Source organism: Dreissena polymorpha, chromosome 2 (assembly GCF_020536995.1).
Source record: "Dreissena polymorpha isolate Duluth1 chromosome 2, UMN_Dpol_1.0, whole genome shotgun sequence".
NCBI lineage: Eukaryota > Metazoa > Mollusca > Bivalvia > Myida > Dreissenidae > Dreissena > Dreissena polymorpha.
In genome coordinates, this window is record NC_068356.1 from 102,588,256 (window position 1) to 102,614,310 (window position 26,055).

The 26,055-nt window shown below is 35.2% G+C and overlaps 2 protein-coding genes across 7 annotated transcripts in view; both read left to right on the plus strand.

Moving 5' to 3' along the window:
• LOC127868310 (uncharacterized) overlaps positions 1 to 26,055 on the plus strand; it is a 525,576-nt gene that overhangs the window by 375,835 nt on the left and 123,686 nt on the right. For 2 of the 6 annotated variants that reach the window (XM_052409952.1, XM_052409955.1), the window contains one exon: positions 2,259 to 2,897. The exons of 3 other annotated variants lie outside the window; for them this stretch is intronic. In XM_052409952.1, coding sequence (XP_052265912.1) covers positions 2,259 to 2,897 — 639 coding nt within the window. Of the gene's footprint in view, positions 1 to 2,258; positions 4,473 to 26,055 lie in introns of those variants that run through there. One more of the 6 variants, XM_052409953.1, reaches the window with a different exon arrangement.
• Positions 1 to 26,055, plus strand: part of LOC127868308 (uncharacterized) — a 501,779-nt gene that overhangs the window by 356,923 nt on the left and 118,801 nt on the right. The window lies entirely within an intron of this gene.

Consider the following 26,055-nt stretch of genomic DNA (forward strand, 5'->3'; position numbering starts at 1 on the left):
AATTGTGTATGGCCAGCTTACTTTTTGATATTCACTTTTGTTGTTACATAGTGCAACAATGTGACTTTATTTAGTAAATTATAAAGAATACAATATTTGTTAAGTTATCCTTTTTTCTGCTATTATGTTAGGATTTTCGTGCGAGTTTAACATTTTGAGAGTGATTTCTATAAATTGTAAATGAAAGGAAAGTGAGTGATGCATTCGAGTGGAAGTACATGTATTTCGAATTTTCTTATGGCAGCATAACACATAACATTTTTGTTTGGGGTTTTTAAATGAAAAATGATAGGTGATTCACAAGTGATTCACTTTATTTGAAATGGGCCGGCGTTGGACCATTGGCTTTTGTTAAGACGACATTACATTTTGAGTTTGGCTGCTGTTAGTAAGAAATGAGTAAAATATGTGAGCGATTCACTTTTGTTATGCCGTCGTAACATTTTCAGTCCCTTACTTAGATATGATTGGAAATTGTTAATGCGAGTTATTCACTGAAATGTTTGAACCATTTACATTCTGAAGAAATGTTGTAATTGTGTTATGCTGGCATAAAATTTTAAGTTTGGGTCGGTAAAAACCAAATGTATGGAAATGCGAGAGTTTCACTTTTGAGGTGAAAAGTTTTCAGTTTTGTTACGCTTGCATAACATTTTGAGTTTTGGTCTGTAAATTAGAACTAAATGGAAATGCGAGCGATTCACTTTTGAGATGAATAGTTTTCAGTTTTATAACTCTGACCTAATATTTTGAGTTTTGGTCTGTTTATTAGCCATGAGTGGGACATTCTTTTTGAGTTGAAATGTTTGGAATTGTGTTACGCTGACACAACATTCTGAGTATAGGTTTGTACATTATAAATAACAAAAAATATGTAATGCAAGTAATTAACTTTCTTATGAAATGTTTTAATTTTGTTATGTCGATGCCACTTTTAAGTTTGGTCTGTATATAAGAGACCATTTGAAATATGTGCAAAATAAGTTTGAGTTCAAATGTTTGGATTTGTATAAACTTGGTGCAATATTTTAATTCAGGTTGGCCACTGTCAATTAGATATGATAGGAAATGTGTGAGCAATTCAATTTCTGTTGGAATGTTTGAATGTTGTTATACCGGTGTAACTTTATGAGTTTGGGTCAGTGAAAAAGAACAATACCAAATATGAGCGATTCGATTTTGAGTTGAAATGTTTAGAATTTTGTTACGCTGGCATAACATTTGGAGAGTGGGTCTGTAAATTAAGGAGGATTGGCAATTTGTAATACAAGTGATTCCCTTTTAGTTGCAATTTTGTTTTGTGGAATTTTGTTAAGCTTGTAAGACTTTTTAGTTTAGGTCTGTAAATAAGAAATGATTTGTAATGCAAGCGATTCGCTTAGGAGTTGAAATGTTTGGAATTTTGTTACGCTGGCATAACATTTTAAGTTTGGGTCTGTAAATTAGACATGATTCAAAATGCAAGCTATTCACTTTGTAGTTGAAATGTTTAGAATTTTGTTACGCTTGCATAACATTTTAAGTTTTGGTCCGTAAATAAGGAATTATTCGAAATGCAAGCAATTCACTTTTGAGTTGAAATGTAAGGAATTTCGTTGAGCTTGCGTAACATGTTTTTTCTATTATAGATTATCATGTCGATTCCCTGCTGTTTTATTTAGGAGATACAGATAAATTATTACAAAAGTTGATTTTTTTAAGTAAAAAAAGCCTGTAAAATACCCCTTTAAATTGGGATTCATGGAACATCCCTATTTAAAGTAGACACACTTATATGTTACATTAAAGAATATTATTTATTCCAACAAGCAAAGTGCTGTATTGGTATTAATACACATAAATCAAAGAATCATAGACAAATTTATCAAGCGTTTATAACGCTGACCATCAAATAATTTGGTATATGTTTTAAAGAGCATTCAAAAAACTCACTTATATGCTGATCCCTGACTGGCCCAGCGCTATTGAATGTCCTCCCAAATCGCAAATAAACGAATCCCAAACGAAATTAGGTACCCCGGTAAATTATATATGATCTTGACATAATAATTATGCAAGATAATAAAATATTATTGTTTCATTTGTAAAGTTAGTTCATGAATGTTTACAAATACAAAGCTATGTAAACAAGTTTTGTTGAATGGACTCATTTTAATAAAATACTATGTGATTATATTACAACAATACAACATTATATTATTATTATTATTATTTTTATTACTTATTAATATATTTATTGTTTGTTACTATTATTTCAGTGGATACCAGTCCCATGAGCTTATCATCCCAACCAAGGCCAATCACCCTGAAGCTGCTCGTGTCCGTCGATCTACACAAAACTGGAGATGATAAGGTGGAACCTCTTCTCACTGGACTGGACTTCCTGCCGGACGGGCGACTGGTAGCCGTGGATAACACGAAAATGAAATGTATCATACTGAATGAGCGACTACAGAGACTTGGAACACCGTACAAGTTCAAGGATTGCCCATACAGCGTAGTTTGTGTGTCTCATGATACACTGTGTGTAACGGGTGGTGATTATAAAGTAGTATTTCTCCTGTCTGTGAGTACAGACAATACCATCACACTGACCAGGCAGATCAATACAACATCCATGTTCTTCTCTATATGCTGCATGTCTCCATCTCACATGGTCGTGAGTACGTGCTATGATCCCCGATCTGCTAGAATGCTATCAGTGGACGGGGTAGAGTCAGACTTTGATCACTTCCTGACGTTTCCTATGAAGACGTACAAAGTAGATGAGAGTAGATGCACGTATGTCCAGTCTAAGAACACGTTAGTTCTGACTGACAGGTTCGCTCATACGGTATACATGTACGACACCTTGAAAGGCACGTCTAGAGCAGTCACTCATGAGAACATACAGGAACCTCGTGGTGCCTGTGTAGGGCCTGGTGACTCGGTGCTGGTGTGCAGTATGAGGAAAGACTCCATCGTGCAACTGACCATTAACGGTAAAATACTGGGTAGCTACCTAGTGGATATGAAGGGACCGTTAAGCATATGTGTGTCTAAGGATGGCACCAGGCTGGTGGTGTCTAACTGCGCTATAGGCGTCAGGAAACTTCACTTGTATAAGATATCACCGGCAATGAGTTAGCTGACTAGTAAGATGGTAATGTTATTCATGTGATCAGGCTTTCTACACAATTATTAAATATTGACTTTCGTGTATTGTTTGTGTTAAACAACTCGGAATACTTTTCCGATTAATTAAAATTAAATAGAGTTGTAATAAGGTTTTATCGTTGAAGAATTTCAAAAGATTCCGAACTACCTATGTATTTTGCATGTATTATAATGTAATATGTGTATTTCTACCTACCTTCAATAACTATTTTAGTGTATATTTGAAGACATTTAAATATATTGTATATGTAATTTTATTTAAATTCGCATTTCATGCAACGTAACCGGTGTGTACGGTAGTTAGGCGCGTTAAAGATTTGTAAATATGTGTTAATTTTTGAAAATAATAACTATAACTGAACATTGCTAAGCATATGTTTTCTTAATGCCATAAACAATTTGCGTTCATTCAAAATAATGCTTGTTTTTGTTAAGCCTACATACGCAACAAGATTTATGTTTATCAACAAATTCGACTAGATCATGAATTCCCAGCCTGTCACCTCTGCCTGTCAATAGTCTAATAGCCCCGTCACACCGGACTGACGTCCTTACGGCGACCTAAGACTGTGTTTCTGAAAATTTCTGACTGTCGTAGTAAGGACGCCAATGACTTTTTCGGTATAAATGCTGTTTTTCGCCTCCCCGTCACACCAACGTCCTGGTTTATGGCGTTCTGTGCGTCCTCATGGGGTCCTTAATCCGTCCCTAGCGACCTTACCGCGTTCGTACTGCGTTTCACGGCGACCAAAGCCGACTATACGGCGTCTGAGCGGCGTCCTTGGCATTCTTACTGCGTTCTTATTGCGACCATAGTCGTTCTGAGGACGCAATAGACGTACAAAGGACGAACTAATGTCGCAATAAAGTCGCCGTACGGTCGCCTTGCAGTCAATGATCATTGTCTGTGGGTTTTAGCGGCGACCACACGACGTCCATGGCGACTTTACAGCGACCCTACCACGTCCCTACTACGACTACTGCGTCTCTACGGCGTCCCTACGACGTATTTTAAAGAACGCCGTAAAACGCCGGACTTCGGCGACTACTTTGAACATGTTCAAAGTAGTCGCCGTGGGCTCGCGTCCTGTTCAATTTTCGCCAGTCTCACTGCGTCCTCTTGCTTCCTTACTGCGTTCCTCCGGTGTCTATGACATCCTCACTGCGACCTGGGTCGCCGTAAGGACGCAGTAAGGACGCCAGTCCGGTGTGACGGGGGTACAAGATGCCTTGTATCGTTCCAATGTAGAGGATACTAAATAAGGCCATTAATTTCAGTTACTTTTGTTTGTTTTCAAATAAATTATCAAAACGATTACATGTATATCAAATTAATTCTATATTATTTTCTTAATCTTAGCTTTGTTATTATTTTATTTTAAAAAAAAAACAAAAGTTGCATTTTGTAATATTTTATGTTTTCACGATTTTCAGGTTCGGAGAGAGAACGCGCTTTAACTTAAAACCGTCTAATATATAACGTTCTGATCAGACACAAATCCAATTAACGTTCGGAGAATGATTGAATGAGAACTCAAGGTATTCAATCCATCACACTCCGTAATAAATTATATTTTCTTGCATGGCATTCAAATTTATATTCATTCGCAAAATGTCAGATTTTACCGATTCGTTTTTTTGGATATACCATGTTAATTACCATAACCCCTTTGTTGCTGCAAGCAGGAAACATTTAAATTGATTATAAATGTACATTTCTGAATGGTAAATTAAACTTACAAACGTGTCGCGATACAAGTGCGATTGAGTGTTTAGCAAAACATTCAATGTACTGTGCGATTTTAATTATAATTTTATATATACTCCAGTATATTTTGATGACATATTTCAATTACATGTATACAATGATTCAATAAAACATGCTTAATGCTAAGGAAAGCTATCCATAACAACGCACATGCGAAACACATCAATTTAAATATATGAATGTAATCCTACCGGAACGACCAGTTAACCGGTTACATTTTCTGGAAAAGGGTTAACCTGGAAAAACATGATTATGCTCTTTGTCATGGAATAATTCGTGTGATTTACGTTTCGCATGCGACGCACTTGCGCTGGCGACTAGTTAGAACAACATGCCACACCATCGACGGTAATAAATAACGTATCATCAAACAAAGCAATAAAGCAATAAATCAGTACCTTTGTGATAATAATATTAATGATACTTAATAATTATAGTAACAATAATAGCATTTATGAATGTAACATGAAACGCATTTCATTTATAAACATTTTATTATATTTACATGTATATATGAGTAAAAGATATGATAAAATTGTTTTCTTTATTTAAAGATCTCTTAATATATTGTTAGATCTATGTTTCAATCAAATATCATTGCACATCCGAACAAATGCTTAAATTAGGGAACAAATTAAAAGTTATAACAGTTTGCAAATTAAAAAAAAATACTTAGAAATAGTGCTTTTCAATCGTATCTTTGTTCTTAATTTAAAATATACAACAGCATAGATTTAATAATAATCGATTTCTTACTATCACAAAGAGTTGGACCAAAAGGGTACAGGTCGAAGCACCATTGTATTCTGCTGTAACATTTCCTGAACTTCGACATCACTTGGTGACATATTCATACAGACGACTCCAGAATACATTGGGAGGCGCCGCGGAACCCGATATATACACCGTCTTTCCTGGACCCGGCGTTTTTATTGTACCGAAAAACACACACTCCCCGTCTGCCTTTAGATCTCCCAACTTGTCCATGCGCGACCCATACGATTCCTCACCTGGCACACCGACCATAACGTTTTTCGATTTCAAAGACCGAATTTTGAAACTGATCGTTGACTTCGCGGAAATTTCGTAGTCCTTTGGCTCAAGTATATTGCAAATGTGTTTCGCAACAGAGTCCGCGTTAAATTTGGGGAACTTATTCACATTTGTTGCGTTTGCTGTGCATTCCAAAAGAAACATGGCCGCAAATTCGATTTTATCCGTTTTCCCCTCTTCAAATAAATCAAGACGATAATATCCTAGTGCTGGAAACCTTATATGAACAGTTTGCGAATTTTCACGAGCTGTAACCATCGTGTAACCATCTAGTTCTTTTTTGTCGTTACTCGAGGCCTTAAGTTCGGCTAGAATTGTTATCAGCCTGGTTTGCTCTAGCTCTATTGACATTTCCGCGGAGTCGCGTGAGAACATTGACATTGACTGAATCGCGTCTGTAAATCCTAGCTCTGCGTAGTTCCTATCAGGACCCCAGACCTTTTTATGATCTGGAAACTCTGTTGGCGTTGGATACACATCGTTACACCGTAAAGTATAATCTACTAGCTTCCGGAACTTGGCATGAAGATAGTCTCTAGCCTTTCCAAAAAGAGATAGTGTATATTCGCCCACTTCCGGCGGAACAACGCGCACCTTAAACGTCATATTGTCCAGACGCCTCATACATTTGCGCGAATTTATCTCTGTTCCGCCCTCGTCGCGCAGGTCCGCGGTAATATTCGACAGCGGATAATTCTCGGTTGCAAACGAGCTAGTTACTTCGTTGCTAAAATACACGATCAGTTCGCGATTGGAATTAACTTAAAACCGAGCTCTCTTGATTTCTCGGTTAAGCACGGCTTCTGGTTGAACTCTTCGATTTCAATCGGCTCTTCGAGGAGCTGCCAAACAGGGTGTGCGGGGAAATGGTCATAACAGAAAACCTCGGGGTCCGTCAGGAACCAGAACTCGTCGAACTGACGTTGGAATTTACCACTGACGTCGACGTATCCAGACCCCAAGTGAAATCCAGAAAACGCCACTCCCCGTTCAAGTAAACGGCGTTCCAGCTGTGGTTCCGTTTCGCCAAGTTTGAATTCCTTGTCCGGTTGGTGGCGGAGACCTTTGGAACATCCGGGTATAGTAACTACATCGTAACTACAGAGATATTTACCTCCCTAGAAAAAACGATAACTTGCAATAAAAGTGTCTTGTATGACTCGTTATATCTAAATATTAAATTCATTTTCGAAAATGCTGTCGGATACACATGTTCACCTGCTATTTGTACATGTCCTGCGTAAACGAACATGTATCATCGGAAAACGATTTTAAATTTCAGTATTCAAATTGACCGTCCAGATTTGTAAGTTTCAAATGTTCTATGTTAGTGAACTTAACACCGATTAAAAGCAAGATGGTCATTGTCACAAAGATACGCCCGTTAGTAAAGTTTGTTTTGTGTATGTTAAAGAAGTTTCATTAAAAATTGACTAATGCTGGATTGTGGAAAACCCCACTGATCACGGGCAACAAACCAAAGTGACTCATTCAAAAACACTGTTCTTTTTTCAGCATGCTTGCAACATCTGCCTTATGCTCCGTACAAATGGCGTATTATAATACCCCAATAGGCGCGATGTAGTACTTACTTGCAGAGAGCTGCCATGAGGTTGACGTAACTTCCTTGCCAATGACGTAACGTCGACGTCGCATCATAACGCAACTTATCGGACAACGTTTTTTCCTTAGCGTACATGTAACTGGAACATAGCGAAATATTCACTTTATATGATATTAATCAGTATGAGTACCGGAATGTACCGAGTAAGTACACTACATTCGTACCAAGAATATATATAATATATATACATGAGCCGCGCTCTGATAAAACAGGGCTTAATGCATGTGCGTAAAGTGCCGTCCTATATTAGCCTGTGTAGTCCGCTCATGCTGATTAGTGACAACAATTTCCGCTTTCATGTATGTTTTCTTTTATATGAAGTCCATTCTTATAGAAAACTCAGTTTAGACGTCACGGATAAGCTGTGCGGACGCACATGAAATAAGCCCTGTTTTATTAGAACGCGGCTCATATGTACCTAACTCGCATCAAGCACTTCCAAGTATAATTCCATGCATTCCTTACCAACAAAATAATATCAGGCAAATAAGCGTAATTTTATTTTATGAGAACTAATGAAATTTTAACATTCATTAACTATGTTCGGTGGACGGAAGCGTAATTTATTATTGCATGCGTTCAAGCGGCGACCCGGTGTGAGGTTGGATCGAAATGAACACTTCTGGATTGTCATGAGAACTGCTCGAGTCGCACACCGACGTCAATTGCTTTTTCTTAAAGTACATCAGTTTCTTACCGTTACGGAAACAAACACAATACATCCTACTTAATGCTGTAAACGAATCATCTACATGTTATTATTAAGATTTTTCAACTGGTTTAACCTTGACCAGAACTAATTATAAAACAGAAAGATAAATCAACAATTTACCCTGATGCAAAATGTTTCAATGTTGGAATTAACACAGCAAACACAAAACACTACCAATAGACCGTTTGATTCCCATGGAAACGCGAGTTAATCATGACAAGTTAGTACTGTTAGCTAATGCTGAAAGACAAAATGAGCTCAGTGAAACATCGGGTCATGTAGTTATGAAAACGACATAAATAAACAATTTGCATACAAAAGTGGTGCGAATGTTGACAGCGTGGTGTGAACATGCAAAAAGTGATACAAATGGTCAAGTAAATTGTTCAAGTAATTTTCCAGGGATGAATTGAGAAGTCGTCACGTTTGTTTTGAAGGTGATTGTAAAACATATTAACCCTTTGCATGCTGGGAAATTTGTCGTCTGCTAAAATGTCGTCTGTTCAATTACTAAAATTAGCATTTTCTTCGATTTTTTCAAAGAATACTATAAGAATACCAAACAGTTTGGATCCTGATGAGACGCCACGTTTTGCGTCATTTCATCTGGATCCAAACTGTTTGCAAAGGCCTTCAAAATTCGGTTCCGGCACTGAAAGAGTTAACGTGCATCGCTACCGAAAAAAACAGTAAACTGTTCCTTTTCTAAAAGCAAAACTAGCAAGAGCTTCCCTATAAAACATGCGCGACCATCTCTTGCTTTGATAGAATAATGTACGTTTTATTTCAGTCAACAGATAACACTACGCGATGACATCGTTGTTTTCCTTTCGGTTGTTGTTTAACAGTATAAATGTAAACTTTAACTAACAACAAAATTAGCACATTTCATTGCCTTCATCATTGCTGATGATAACTTTTTAAAGTTTTTTTACCCTACTGGTCCGCCTGAACATGCAACACAAGATATATCCCTGGCAAACTTGCTCTATACAAAACGATGTCAAGGTTGGTCCAGGCAAATAGAGATATCTGTTGCCCACAAACGGTACCTTGATATGTCATTAAACGCAAGGGGACAAACACTCCTGCTAAATTGAAATTCAGAGTTATGGGTCAGTCACCTCCAAAAATTAAAATGTCTCAAGTAACCATCAGTTGTTACAGATTTTTCAACTTGCTCACAATCTTATGTTTGAATTTCTTAGTGTCAGAAAGGACCTAATTCAGCTTAATTGCAGATTAAAGTTGTGCTTTGGTAAGTGACCTCTCCTGATGCCGCTGAAGACATTTGAGAATTTTCAATTAAATACCTTTTGTTATTAATTACAAAGATATGTACTTGCAAACAAACCTTAAACTGACATCGTATCCTGAAAAAACTGGATATAATTCCGCTTAAAGGCTGTTAACAGTTATAGATCTTGGTCAGTGATTGTTAACCCATTTATGTCTAGTGGACTCTCCCATCCTTCTAAATTGGATCAATTTATTTCCAAAATTAGGGATGTCTAGTATATTAATTTCTATATTTAGAATATATCTTACAGAAATTCCTTAATGCAAACAGCGCAGACCCTGATGAGCGGCCGCATCATGCGGCGTCTCAACTGGGTCTACGCTGTTTTCCAATGCCTTTTTTCTAGACGCTAGGCATAAATGGGTTAATCAAGACACTCAACACATTTGCAAAGTTTTATTACAATAACTAACGTTCGCAAACGTTTACCTTTCATTTATAATACAAGAACGGGCATACTTGTCTGTAATATAAATAATTCTTAAGGAACTTTGTCAGTGATCTTGAACCCATATGGCCATGTTTAATAAACTAGACAAAGTAGGAACAGTGCTGTGGTATTGTTGCACACAGGACTAAGCCATTTAAAAACACCGACGCCCGTAATGGGCGAGTAGTATTACCTAAAAAAAATATAAAGAATAGTAAAGCTTAAACATTTTTTCAAATGCAATATCTGTATGGGAGTGTGGGTAAGTAAAAACGCCAACACCATGGAAAAAGCGGTGACGTTGTACGGACAAACAAACGTTGACAAAGTGACGTCATTTAAGGGTGCAACTCTGTTATACCTGTCGCTGTGCCTTAAATAAAATACCTAAATTAAATTAGTATATTCATTGCCTTTATATGTTTACATTTATAAGTCATGTACAATAGAACTTAAAATAAGTTGTACCTGTCGGCACGTTTATACGTGCACTAATGTAATATATTAACCGTTAAAGCTGACATATGACGTTGAGGCAAATACATTTGCTTGCAATACTGTTTGACATAAATCAATTTCTTATAATCAAACACACAAAATAATTTCAAAACCTTACAACTGAACACGGTATTTTCCATAACTTTTACAGAAAATAGTTACATATAGTTTTTAAGATGTCAATAGTAATCATACAATTATAATATAGTAAATAGTCAGTCCTACAATAATTCTGATAGCATTTATCACATGCAACTTATAGGCTATAGCGCATCTAACATGCTGGTGTCAGAAGACCCAAAAGAGCGAACGAACACTAAATATTAAATGCTAGTTTGCATTGACAAAGAAATATATTGGAAATAAAGTTCCGTTTGTGTATAAACAGATTGAACATATGTATAACATCATAATAGATTGAACCAATATCCATATTTTCTTCTGTTTTTTATGTTCAAAAGCATTGATTTAGAGGGGCCCTTTTTTATTACCGACATATATAGTCCAACATAGTATTTTAGCATTACAGACATTAATTAAATAAGAGATGTTTGTCAGAGACACAATGCTCCCTAATGCGCCGCTTTTTTTTTACCTTTGACCTTGAAGGATGACCTTGACCTTTCACCACTAAACATGTGCGGCTCTATGAGATACACTTGCAAGCCAAATATCAAGTTGATATGTTCAATATTTCAAAAGACAGGCCAAAAACAATATTCCCAATATTCCCACAATATCATTCGATCCGGGGGCATAAAAAGCAAAATTTCGAAATATAGTCATTTTAGGCATGCTGTTGCAGAAAACGAACGAAATCGATCAAAAGATGTACTTGAAAATCCGCTGTGTACCAAAAAAGGCAAAGGCGGAAAAGAAAACACAGTCCACCAAAACGCCATGGTTAGGTCTCGAAACGTCCAAGGTGATGCAAAAGTTAAACGTCGAATAAAAAAGACAGAGATGAACCAAAAGAGTAATAGTTGGCATAGAGGTGAACCCAAAATTTCAAAACGGAATAAAAAGTCAGAAGTAGACCAAACGTCAGATGTGCTGTCAAAACCCCATGTTCGAACAACAATTCAGAGGTGAACCAAAGCGTCGGGGGTGAACCAAAATTCAGAGGTGCACCAAAATACTCGAGGTAGACCAAAAACCGCGCCAGGACGTACCTGATATTATTACAGACCCAGAAGTAGAAGGCTCGAATCTTCTCTAGATCTGAGGTGGCGACCGAGCAAAGATGTGACGCCAGGCGGTCCACTGACAGCAAGCACGACCCGGGGGTCTGAAATGGATAGACGGAATATTGTTTTATAACTAGCGCATCGTTTGAGAAAAGCACCCAACACCTCACGCTCGATTTGGTTTTTATAAAGATTCTGATATCATAAACAGCCACAGAATAAGTTGATACCTTAGCTTTATACATTAATTTAACGTTTCTCTTATACAAATTATGTTTGTTACTTTTCTGAAGTTCTTGGACAAATAAACTGTAAAATAGTTTTTTTGCAAAATATTACTATTAATATTATTATCAAGTCAATATTTCTAAGCGTATTATGCCTAATTAAGTTTATTAAGTCTCTAACATTACTTTTATCGCTCACTTACCTTTAAATACTTACAGGTACACTCTTGAATACTACCTTGATAACGTGTGTAACGTTAGTAACGTTCCCAACGTTATTTAAGTTTTCTTCGTTTCGTACGTTTCTTAAGTAACTTACGTTTCTCAGTTTCAATACTACCCTTTCGTAAATGACGACTATAACGTTACTTTGGCCCCTTAGGTGTATACCATCATTTACGTTACTTACGCTAAAAAGTTTCTTACGCTAGCTTTACTACATTGAAATCATTTATCGCGTCTTTCACGCCCCTTTTGTTCATAACGTTACTTGCGTTCATGACTTGACTTAGTCCACTACGTCCCATACGTTCATGACGCAACTGTGGTTATTTGCATTCATTTCATCACTGTGTAACTATGTTACTTATATTCTTTGCGTTCTCGATGTGCTTGAACTGTAGCTGCACGTCAGTGACGATGTCCTTCTTTCGTGTAATAACGGGCTTTGCCGCCGGAAGTTGTAGTCTGTACACAAGACTGGAGATGATGATGAGTGGGAACCTTACCTCACTGAACTGGCCTTCCTGCCGGACAAGAGACTGGTAGCCGTGGATGACATGAACAGGAAATGTATCATACTGGATGAGCGCCTACAGAGACTTGGAACACCGTACAAATTCAAGGCTTTCCCACACGGCGTAGTATGTATGTCTCATGATGCACTGTGTGTAACTTTTGGTTATGGTAAAGTAGTATTGCCCCTGTCTGAGAGTACACACAATATCATCAGGCCGACCAGGGAGATCAGAACATCATCCGATTTCTACTTTGTATGCTGCATGTCTCCATCTCACATGGTCGTGGGTACGTACGATGATCCCCGTCCTGCTAGAATGCTATCAGTGGACGGGGTAGAGGCAGACTTTGATCACTTCCTGACGTTTACCATGAAGACGTACAAAGTGGATGAGAGTATGTGCACGTATGTCCGGTCAAATAATACGTTGGTACTGACTGACAGGTTCGCTCACACAGTGTACACATACGACACCGCGAAGGGCACATCTAGAGCGGTCACTAATGAGAACATACAGGAACCTCGTGGTGCCTGTGTAGGGCCTGGTGACTCGGTGCTGGTGTGCAGTATGAGGAAAGACTCCATTGTGCACCTGACCATTGACGGTAAAATACTGGGTACCTACCCAGTGGATATGAAGTTTTCTAACAACATATGTGTGTCTAAGGATGGCAATAGGCTGGCAGTGTCCAACAGCGCTAGAGGCAACACGAAACTAAAGTTGTATAATATCACCAGCAATGGGTTAGATGACTTGTAAGATGTTAGTGTTATCCATGTCATCAGGCTTTCTACACAATTGTTAAATATTGACTTTCGTGTATTGGTGACTTAAAACCAACTTGGAATTCTATTCCGACTAATTTAAATTACATAGTGTTGTTATGCAGTGTTATCGTTAAACAATTTCGAAATAATTCGAAATACATAAGTATTTTGCATTTTTTATAATGTAAAATTAGTCTTTATACTTAACTTCAAGGCATATTGTATTGTATATTTGAAGACATTTAAATATATTGCCCATGTAATACTATTTAAATTTATAACATGCAGGAGAACAGGTGTGTACAGTAGTTAGGCGCGTTACAATTCCGATTAATTAAAAAATGAATAATGTTGTTATACGGTTTTATCATTGAAGACCTATGTATTTTGCATTTGTTACAATGTAAAATGTGTCTTTATACCTAACGTCAAGAAATACGTTAGTTGAAAAGATTTGAATATATTGTGTGTGTAATACTACGTGGAATTTACTGTGTACAGTAGTGAGGCGCATTAAGTACTTCTAAATGAATGTTACTTTTTGATAATAATAACTGCTTTTGTTTTCTTAATGCGATGAAAGAAATTGTGCATTCATTCAAAATGATGCTTTTCTTTCTACCTTAGCCACAAGTTATATAATTATCAACAACAGTCGATTCGAACTAGAATTCCCAATAGTCTAAAAAGCCTTGTATCATTCAAATGTAAAGAATAGTATATAAAGCCGTTAATTTCAGTTGGTTGTTTGTTTAAAAATAAATTAGCAAAACGATAATATCAAATCAATTCTATCATATTTTTAGCTTCGTTATTATTTCATAAATAAACAAATACTTGCAAGTTGTAACATTTGATATGTTCGCTAATATCAGGGACCGATACAAAATTTGATTTAATTTAAAACCTTCTTATATTTAACGTTGTAATCAGACACATATCGAATAAACGTACGGGGAATGATAACACGAGTATTCAGTTAAGGTATTCAACCCATAATTCTCAATGTTTAGACCGTAACAAATTTTTACATTTATTCGCAAATTGTTAGGTGATTTACCGTTTCGTTTTTTGGATATGACATGTTAATAACCATACTCCCTTTGTTGCTACAAGTTGGAATAGTTTGAACTGATTAAAACTGTGCATTTCTGAATGGTAAATTAGACATATATAATAATATATTGACCCATTTTTCTTCAGTTAATTTATAAAGTAATTATGTATGCAAATATTGCTTATGATTTTTAAATTTGATATTAATTTTCCTGTTCTTGTATTTGAAATCCATAAACATGATAACATAAATGTGTTCTTTTTATGGATGTTTTTAATTAAACCGAATTACTTTTATATAAAAAAATGGATGCGAAAAAGAAAGTTTTGTTTTTTTCTAATTAAAATGGGGAAGGAAAGAAAACTTTGCGAACCAAAAATGTATCAATTAACAATGTTCAGCGCGATACACCCTTACGTAGTGAAGAAGTATTAGATCGTAGTAGATGAAGGATTTTCAATGCCTCTATGTTGGAAATATGTGACAATTTAATCTATATCTTCAGCCGCTATTTGAGAAATTAAAAGTTATCATCGTGTTCCGATACAAGTACGATTGAGTGTTTAGCATAACATACAATGTACGGTACGATTTTAATTATAATTCTAAATATAATCCAGTATATTTTAATAACATGGTCAAAATATATAATGATTCAATAAAATATGCTTAATGCTAAAGAAGGCTATCCGTTACAAACAGGTATAACATGCGAAACACATATATTTCATTATAGGAATATATCGACTGTTTTTGCAGTAATTCTTGACTCTCCATGCTGGTACAACCACGCGATCCAAAGGTGTGTGCGGTCTTAGAAATGAAGGTCGATTCTCATTTTGCAGCTTATAGGTAAAACATTGTAAATGTATTATCATTTTTCTTTTATTCATAATATTTTATTTCTTGCTGTTATTTTACATTACAAATAGGGAAAATAAGTGTATAGAGTTATGCTGTTTATCTTTATATAAACTGTCATAATGTGTCAATTCAGTCATAACGCTAAAACACCCCACCTTATTCTTGATACATCGACTCTCTACGGTTTATTTAACTGTTATACTAATTGATGAATCAAATATTTTGTGAATTAGCCATTGTCATTTATCGGCTTTGGATAGATATCATATGAAAAGTACAAATGCTTTATCAGAAATCGCAATCTGTAAGTTAAATGAAGATAACAGATTGCGTAATCAATGACAGAACACATGCGTAACTAAAAATAATCAAAGTACTGACAGTAATGGTGTGACGATGCTTTTAAAGAGGATGGATATAAAAGCATCAATTTAAGTATATCTACATCACCACAATTGTGTATGAGGGTACGAAAATTTTGGGTACGGAAAAAATGGGAACGAAAATTTTGGGTACAATAATTATGCCAAAAAATTGGGTACGAACAAATTTTGGTAACGAAAAAAAATAGGGTACGAAAAAAAATTGGGTACAAAAAAACGACTTGAATACGTGAGTTCGTCCATGAACACATGGTAAGGTTAACTAAATCTCCGCGATATGACCTAATATGTGTTTAAAACAGAAAACAATATCCAACAAATGAATGAATTATCAAACATAGTGTGTGCACTGATGTGGCTCTGTAATTTCTGTATGAAAAATTTATTAGATTTGCAAAATGAGAGAGCACGCATAAGAGCGAGTTTCATAGAAGTCGCATGGCTATTATACGGTTGATATACCATACTCCCTATAACGTTTACAATGGAAGGTTCGAAATAATTCGTTTTCTTTACACTCATGATCGCGTTAAACGTGAATTATACACGTTTTCATTCGCAATTTAATTACAGAGTACGGCAAATGTCAAATACAATACAGAAAATGCATAGTTGTTTCATTGATCTATAAACATATAATGGATTGAATATAACTGATTTAAAATTAACGTTTTCAAAATATTATTTAAAAAAATTCCTAGAATATGTTATCCTATTTATAGCTGAGCTTCCTTTATCTTTATCAATGACAATCAGCGAGGTATGCCGATAAGAAAAATAGTTGCGAGAAAATATCAAACGAATAATGTCGGAAAATCTTTTTTTGGCATAATAATTTAGTCTTGAAACTACAAACTTGCTTTACAAAACATTTACAATCAACCAATATAATACAGAATAACACATTTGATAGAAAAATAAATTAAAAAAAAAACACGAAAACCCCGAGAACGTTTGAACTCACGAATTAACATAACGACAACAACACCAATAACATTTATTAGCTCTTAAGCATACAATTAATTTTTGCCAAATGCAAAATACACAAGTGTAATAACATTAACATAGGTTAAAATAATTATGAAAATTATGTAATTTTATAATTTAACAAAGATGTTACTGATTCATATCAAAAGTGTCACTTTGACATTGATATTGGTTGTTGCTCATAAATTACTGAGACAAAGAATTTACTGTACTACATAAGTAGTTTCGTTTTGACATTGATATTGATTTTAACTCACTAAATTCTGAGGGAAAATACATGCAACACTGTTATTGAAGTAAATAACATTGTGTTTATTGCATCATTAACCGTTTATAAATGCACCATTCTAAAGTTTGCTTGTGTATATAGGTGTGATGCAGCTAAAAATTGCACAAAAACATCCATAGATAAAGTAAGCAAATTATATCTGATTTTATTTACATGACTTATATATGATCAGCAACAAAACCCAATATCAACACCGTTAATATATCTGTTACAATATAATATAATATAATTGTAATTTTAAGGAATCTTAACAAGTGTAAACCTTTCATGAAAATAATGTTGTCCATTAACTTTTTGATGACCTTTCCAAAACTTAAAGGGGCCTTTTTACAGATTTTGGCATGTATTGAAGTTTATCATTAAATGCTTTATATTGATACATTTAAAAGATTGGAACTAAAAAGCTCCAGTAAAAACATACTAGAAAAAAATAAAGAAAGAAAAAAAGTAACGCTCAACTTGGCTCGAACCACTGACCCCTGGAGTAAAAGTCTATCGCTTAGACCACTCGGCCATCCGTGCTCATACAAATAGTGATGAATTTTATGCTTTATATAAGCAATCCTCTTAGTATCATATAATATAACGACAACAACAGAACTCTCCAAATTATTCAATCGTTTCGCGTTGCAACGCTTTATAATTTTCAGGTTTTTAAATCGTCAAAAGATGCATATAATGCATATTTTAGAGCATGGTAAATGTCAGTATTACTCTTTCCTCACAAATTTTAAAACTACAACGACAATTTTCGAATATGAAACTATTTTTTTTTTATTTTGTCAATTTACCAAGACGTGAAAAGGCCCCCTTTAAAGGGGCCTTTTCACAGATTTTGGCATTTTTCAACTTATTAATTAAATGCTTTATATCGATAAATGTAAACATTGGATCGTAAAAGCTCCAGTAAAAAATCAAGAATAAAATTAAATAAAGGAAAAAAACATTGCCCGGACCAGGTTTCGAACTTGTGACCCCTGGCGTCCTGCCAGAATCCTGAAGTAAAAACGCTCTAGCCTACTGAGCTATTCCGCCGAGTATACATACTTGACGTATTTTATACGTTATATAAGCAATCTTCGTAGTTTCACAAAATTTAACGACAAAAACAGAACTCTCCAAATTATTCAATCGTTTCGCGTTGCAACGCTTTATAATTTTTAGGTTTTAAAATCGTCAAAAGATGCATATAATGGCTATATAAGACCATGGTAAATGTTCAGTATTACGGTTACCTCACAAATATCATAACTAAAACGAAAATTTGCGAATCTGAAACATCTTTTTTCAATTTTGTCAATTTACCAAAGCGTGAAAAGATCCCTTTAAAGACCACTGCGAATATGGCTAAACTTAATACTAAATGGTTGCCGTCCGAAGCAAGTTATCATGATCTAATTTTCCGGTACATGTAGAAGAGCTTTCTTCAAGAGTCATTAGATAGGATTTAACACAATAACAAAACACGCACTGTTATAGATACACATATTCGGCCAATTAAGAAACTCTTTAACTGGTGCTAGGCTGTACGATCAGCCGACGTCCTTATAAGCAAATCGCTGCGCAATTGACGGCTTCCGTTATATGCGGCCTAATTAATTGGCATAACTAATGGAAAGGGCGCTTTGGCTCAGAGTAAAATCCAACTATGTAAACTGCCTTAAGTATTGAAACGAAGTATTTAATATAACTCATTGTTTACTTAAGCATTTTCCGTTAAGCACTACCAGTTGTAATTAGAAAATGCTTTTGTGCCAATAGGGTTCGCGCTCAAGTTTTCCTTTTCTTTATTGTTTCCTTGTTTTAACTTAGTTAGTTTACGCGTGTGAATTTGTGTCGATCTAAATGTGGACATGATGCAAATTATGGAATTTTTAACGAGTTTTGCGTCTCTGTGTTTTATTTTTATCTTTTATGGAGCAAAAACAACCAATGGAGGTATGCATTTGCGTTGAATTTAATATATAAGTGTGCTCCTTTGAAGACCTGTGCATATAACGGATAACTTTTTTTATGTAAATCAAATATATATAAATTCATGTCTTATTTGAGCTATCAGCACTTTAAATTGAATTCTGATATAAACCATAGACGGTATTAACACTACAATACAAATAAAAGCATGCATTATCGTGAAAAAGACCGCATAAATTATTAACAAAAATGCTCCCTTAATTGTATAGATAATGAAATATGAATGAATAGACGTTTATACGGATAACTGAGAGTAGACTTTACAGTTATTAAATAAGTCAAATGTTAAGACAAATTTGATTATTTTTTAATATGTCCTGCAGAAGTTTTTTGTAATTTGGTCGTCGAAGAATTTGCGTTATGAAAAATAACATATTACATACTGTATATATTTTCATATATAATATGCGTTAAAATTATTTTCGAAGCACTAATAACGAAAGTATGTATGATGTTTTTATCATCTGAAATTTATTCTATATTTATTAACTATTCTGCAATGCGCACAGCATCAATACCAACATAATTATGCAATTTAAACTATATTAAAAGATTTTAATTTAAAAGAAAATGTTACCCGTTTAAATGGCGTTTGCACTGAACATTTCAAAGTAAAGACAGATAGAGATACTTTTCCTACAGAAACCTAGAAACTGTACTTGTTTAAATTTCGAATTTTACACAGGCTATATTTAAACATGCATTAAGTTAGTATCTTATTAATGGTACCAACGAAATTGTATCAATAAAGTTGATTCTTAACAAAACCGTCGCTACCGAAAGCTTTTAAATTCTAGTAACATCTAAAATATAACATGAAACGTAATTATTGTCTTATTTCAAGCAGAACATATTATAAGCTTTGACTTTCAGAATAAAACTAATACAGCCAGTTGAGTAAGTTGGTTTCATGTTCTTATTCCTTATTCGAATAATGAACTAAGAACAAACAAACTGTCCACAATAAGAGAAGCACTTATATAATTAGAATTTTGAGTTAAAAGTACACGTTGATCAGCATCTATTTGAAATTTGACAAACAAAAGGCTCGCGAGAATTTTTGAACTTTGTTGTTCGAAAACCGCCGGATAAACATCGATGGAAAAGATGCTATTCTGTTCCGTTTGTTAATAAATTAAATAAAATGCGGCCGAGTCCGACCAGTTTTCTCGTATTTGTTACAGAACATTAACTTGTGTCAATGTGTCGCATAAACAAATCTGCAAAGAATAATGGGAATTTGCTAAAGTGAACAAGTTTAGTACATGAATAAGTTGTTTACTGTACAAGTAAAATGTATTTGCAATTGTATCAAGATTTAATTTTGAAGATTCGCTAGTACCACGTCTGAACTTTTTTCTAGTTTTTGTTCATACCTTGTACCTGTTTTGGAGTGTTTGAAGCAAGATCGTTTATACTCGATATAAACTGAATATTTATTGAGAAACAGGGTCACTTGAGTTGACTATTTTATTGAAAATACTTCATGCATATTGAGAAATTAATTTAACCTTTATATAAATATGTTAAATTGTTAAACAACAACAATAGAAGTAACAAAATAACCAATTAACATCTCAATCTCCGTGTGGTAAGCGGTTTTAGAATAAAAACGTAACATGTATGATCCAAATTTGTGAATGTCGATTCTTATATAGAATTTAAAGCAAAATCATGCGCTTAATGTACACGCACATTTCAAATGTCAACAAGAAAGCTAAGAAGATATCGCGTCACGAAACGGACACTATTTGTAGTTGAATCAGGGAAAATAGATACAAAGCATCGCCAGCTTTCGTAATGTTGAGTTTTAATTTATTTCATGAAAAACAGGCACACACAAAGAATGAATATACAATATATTGTAAGCGTTCAAGAGTTAATGCTTATAAAGTTTACAATTTAATTTTGGTAGCGGAGGGGGGGGGGGGGGGGGTTGAAACAAAAGTTAATTTTTATGCGACCTAAACATGTGCTACTCATCGTCAAATACTTGAAAACAATACGACAAAAAATGCGCAAAAAGGACACTAAAGAACAAAAAAATGCATAATTTCCAAATATATGACTTCAAATGACAGCTATACATATGTGTATGCATGTATTCATGTTACAGTCCGCCATACGCGCAACCTGATCTGGGCTCAAACCCCGAATCTGAAGATTGGCGTGTCTCGGATTGTGGGTATCGAGGGCGACCCGACCGTATGGGTACCCAGCGGTAATGTGCAGGTCAGACATATCAGGTGAGTAGAAGCCTTTTATCCCATAGTTTTAAATGCTGAATCTGTAAAATAATGACTTTGTTTTGAAAATAAATGAATTCTTTCGACAGACATACATTAATAACGGGAATTGATAAAAGAGTGAAAGTCGTCTTTAAACTTATGAGTGTTTTCTTGCCTATTAATATGGTCGGTCAAAACATCAGTTTGATAACATTTCATTGACGATGAAAGCCGAAGTCCATGACGCTATCTGTGTCTACTCTTCATTTAATTATAAACGTTTTGAAAAAATAAACATTATCCGAGACTAGTCACACTTTGAAAGATAATAATTTATTATGTTATTTAGTTACAAATATATGCTACCTGATCGCCATACCCTTAAAGTATATATGCAAACAATGAAAAATATGGAATGATAAAAATCAAAATAAAATTTATAAATACGTGCATATGTTTGAAATTCATAAACGTAATAGACAACTAGTTCTGATTAAGTCTGAACATTTGTATTTTTAAATGTTATTTTAAGATAAGTATTTTTTCCTAAATTGTGGAACTTTCACGTTAATAAATAAGTTTACGTGTACGTAAATGAACAGAACAGAACAGACATAACAGTACGTTAATGCGGTAATTGACAAAAAGAAGTTAACAAATGATTGGAAATGTATAAGATAAACACAGATTTGACTTACAGCGTTTAATATGTCATTACAACTCACATTGTATTAAACAATGTCACTAAGTAGAAGAAAATTATTAAAAGGGCCGGGATATTTATTGTGTGCTTGCTTAAATAAATATCCTTCATAACAAGCGAATGTCTTCCGATACTTGGCACGCCATTTTTAGTAATTAGCAATATAAGTATGAATTACGCTATCGTATGACAAAACGATGCCCATGGTGTTATATTGGGATATATAAGTAGAAACAGTAGTATCATATCTTTGTTCTTATAGTAAATAAAACTATAAGATATAAATGAGCCGCGCTCTGTGAAAAAAAAATTGTTTAATTCATGTGCGTAAATTTTCGTCGCAGATAAGCCTGTGCAGTCCGCACAGGCTAATTAGGGACGACACTTTCCGCTTTTATGAGATTTTCGTTTAAATAAAATATTTATGAAGCAAAAATCCAGTAAATGCGAAAAGAGTGTCATCCCTGATTACCTTTGCGGACTGCACAGGCTAATCAGAGACGACACTTTACGCACATGCATAAACCCCCTTTTCTCAGAGCGCGACCCAAATATATATATGAATCAGTGCGTGACTGAGCGTCTGTCTTTATATTGCAGCGCGCCTCATCATGGTTGGCAATTCAAAGCCTTGGCTTACAACTGGGCTGACCAAACCTTGTACTGGAGTGAGGCAACGAACAGAAAAATTCAGGTTATCTTTTTGCAGTTTATTTTAAATGCTCAAAGTAAACTTGACTTTCTGCCATTTGTCTGTCGTTCGAGGCGTCATATCCCGTTTTTTCTGGGGTTTTGTCTGTTTTCTTATTTCAGTGTTTATTTATGAAAAAAAAAGAAAACAGCTTTACAATCACAAAAAAAATCAAAAACAAATGGCGTCATTAACATTAACAAATAACGCTTATGTGCAATTTTTTTACCGTTTATCGCCTGTTTTAGAACCTTATGATTGTCAATATGTAGTCATATTTAATGCAGCATAGAAACAGTGCTGAAGTGGGGAACCGAAGTAATTCATGCATTCTTGACAATATTTGTGGCTGATTCATTTTTCGTTATATTATATTAATGGGATAATACAATCGCGCTCGTCTGTTTCTAAACTTCGCAGGATTCATTTCATAGTTCTCCAGTACTAATAATCTCTAAGCCTTGCTTGATTAATATCACCTTTCGCAAATTTTTATATTATTTACGCCTTGATTGATAAAATTCATATTTCGCCAATACTAAGGTTAAAGTTCATCTTTCGCCAATACTACTGTTCTCTAGCTACGCCACGCTTAATAAAGTTCATCTTTCGCCAATACTGCTGTTCTCTACGTCTCGCTTAATGAAGTTCATCTTTCGCCAATATCAATATTCTCTACGCCTCGCCTTATAAAGTTAATCTTTCGCCAAAACCAAAATTCTCTACGCCTCGCATGACAAATTTCATCTTTCGCAAATACCAATATTCTCGACGCCTCGCATGTAAAATTCTTCTTTCGACAATACCAATATTCTCTTCACCTCGCCAATACCAATATTCTCTACGCCTCGCCGATACCAATATTCTCTACACCTCGTCAATACCAATATTCTCTACGCCTCGCCGGTACCAATATTCTCTACACCTCGCCAATACCGATATTCTCTACGCCTTGCCGATACCAATTTTCTCTACGCCTCGCCAATACCAATATTCTCTACGTCTAGCCTATACCAATATTCTCTACGTCTAGCCTATACCAATATTCTCTACGCCTCGCCAATACCAATATTATCTACGCCTCGCCATTGCGAATATTCTCTACGTCTCGCCAATACCAATATCTAATCATCACCACAGGGTCTTAAACTGAACGGCACCACCGAGACGGAGACCCTATTCACGGGAACGTCCAGCATGGTGGAGGGGCTGGCGGTCGACTGGATCTCCAACAACATCTACTGGGCGGACTCGCTCTACGACTGGATCATGATCGGATCCATGTACACCAACCCCGGCTACAAGATCGTGGTCAGGGACGGGCTAACCGGCCCCAGCGGCGTCGCCGTCCATCCGGAGAAAGGGTGGGGTTTTATTAGAAACAGTTTTATTCGTCACGCAACGTTCAATTAATATTGTTTCAATGAATTCTTGTAAATTCTTTAATAAACAGGTCGATGTTTAAATGATCTCGCAAATATGTTGCCTCAGAAATGTGAACTATATTTTACTATATCATTTTCAGGTTTGATATTTTTTCTTTGTTGAATAATAGTTTAAAATCGATAATGTTGTATTTGGTCTGAATGACGGCAATAAGCCCTATGCTTAAATTCACGATTTTGACAGTGTCGTTATGTTAATAAACAATGCACTGATCAAGTTAATAGCGACATTAGTATGTGCAATATGTGAGTTCGTTTTCTTTCAGTTAATCTTAGGGAATAAATACAAAGTCTTTGATGAATATAAATATAAATTCTCTGTTTTAAATTTGAATAAGCTCTTAACATAGTTTTCTTTGTTTTGTACTAAGAACAATATTTCGCTGGGTTGTGATAAATGTCGGGTTGCCGTAAACCTGCTTTGTATTATTAGGTTATATACGATAACATAATTATTCATTGTATCTGCAAATTAACGAGTACGACTTCCTTTTCACATTTAAAGGTATTGAAAAATACGAACGACAAATAAGAACGGGATTTGACAATTAAGGTTTATTCGTGTTGGCATAGGAGAAAAGGAATGCAACAATACGCATAACAGTAGAAAGACATATGTCGTAATTGTCTATTTGTACGCGTTGTTTTGTCGTTCTGTGATGTCCTGCACGTTGGTGTCCTTAGACTTGAAGGTCGAACAACCCATTACACCAAGACTTTTTATTGCCTTTAACGTCATTTCGCGTATATTTTGTATGAAGGAGAACGATTCACTTGTTATTATCCACTTATGTTTTCGTTCCATTATAGCTATCTTTTTTGGACCGACACTGGAGCTTACTCAAAGATCGAAGTTTCGGATTTGTTCGGACAAAACCGTCACGTGATCGTCGATACGGACATTCAGCATCCGCGGGGTATAACCATTGATTTCAAAGACGACACCCTATTCTGGGTGGACAGCAAAAAGGACACGGTCGAGTGCGCAGGCTTCAACGGAAATAACCGAAGAGTTGTCGCCCATCAGGCGGGAACCATCTTCTTTGGAATAGCCGTATACGACGTAAGAGCAAATTGTTGCTGCTTTGATCTATTTAACAACTCGTGGCCATGGTCCCTTTCAATGTAAGGGAAATTTAAATTGGAAGTAGATGCAAAAGTTAACTGTACGCGGGTAAATAAAGACTGTTGAATTAAAAAAGCATTCAAGGCTCATAATGTATGTAAAATATCAAGTATTAAGAACTCTTTATTTAAAAAAATAAGTTTTGATAACTCACACTTAAAACTAATAATTAATCAAAGCAATCATGTAATTGTGTGAGAAGATTTAATTTTAGGAATCTATTTCTGATATTTATTTTACAGCGGATTGATAACATACGCTTAGTATTTACCGGTAGTTACTATACTTTCTGAGTTCAGAATATGTTTTACCCTCGAAAACATTACTCATTACTGAGAGCCATGATGTTTGTAACAAATAAGCTGCCCCTAAACCATGCGCTCAGTTTGGTGATTTACTTTACAACGAGAATTGGTGGGTCACACGTTGTATAAAAGCTGCAATTTCCGATAAAACTTCTATTAATGTTTCGTTCCGTGTCATCAAACGGCTGCCAATAATTAAAATATGAAAATGTAATAAAGTATTATTTTCCCAGTCAGCTTTTCCGTATGTAGTGACATAAACGTTGATGTAGACCCTAACAACATAAGTATCTGCAATAGGAGTTTCATGTATTTTAACACGTATAATCAAATTAAAATTCGTTAATGAAACAAATACCAGCAAATTCAATTATTTCGATAACTTTGGCGCTAATTAATATGATCCGCGCTCAGAGAAAACTGGGCTAAATGTATGCGCGTAAAGTGTCGTCACACATAAGCTGGTGCAGTCGCACATGCTAAGTAGGAACGACACTTGCCGCTTTTATTCAATTTTTCGTTTCAATGAATTACTTCTTAG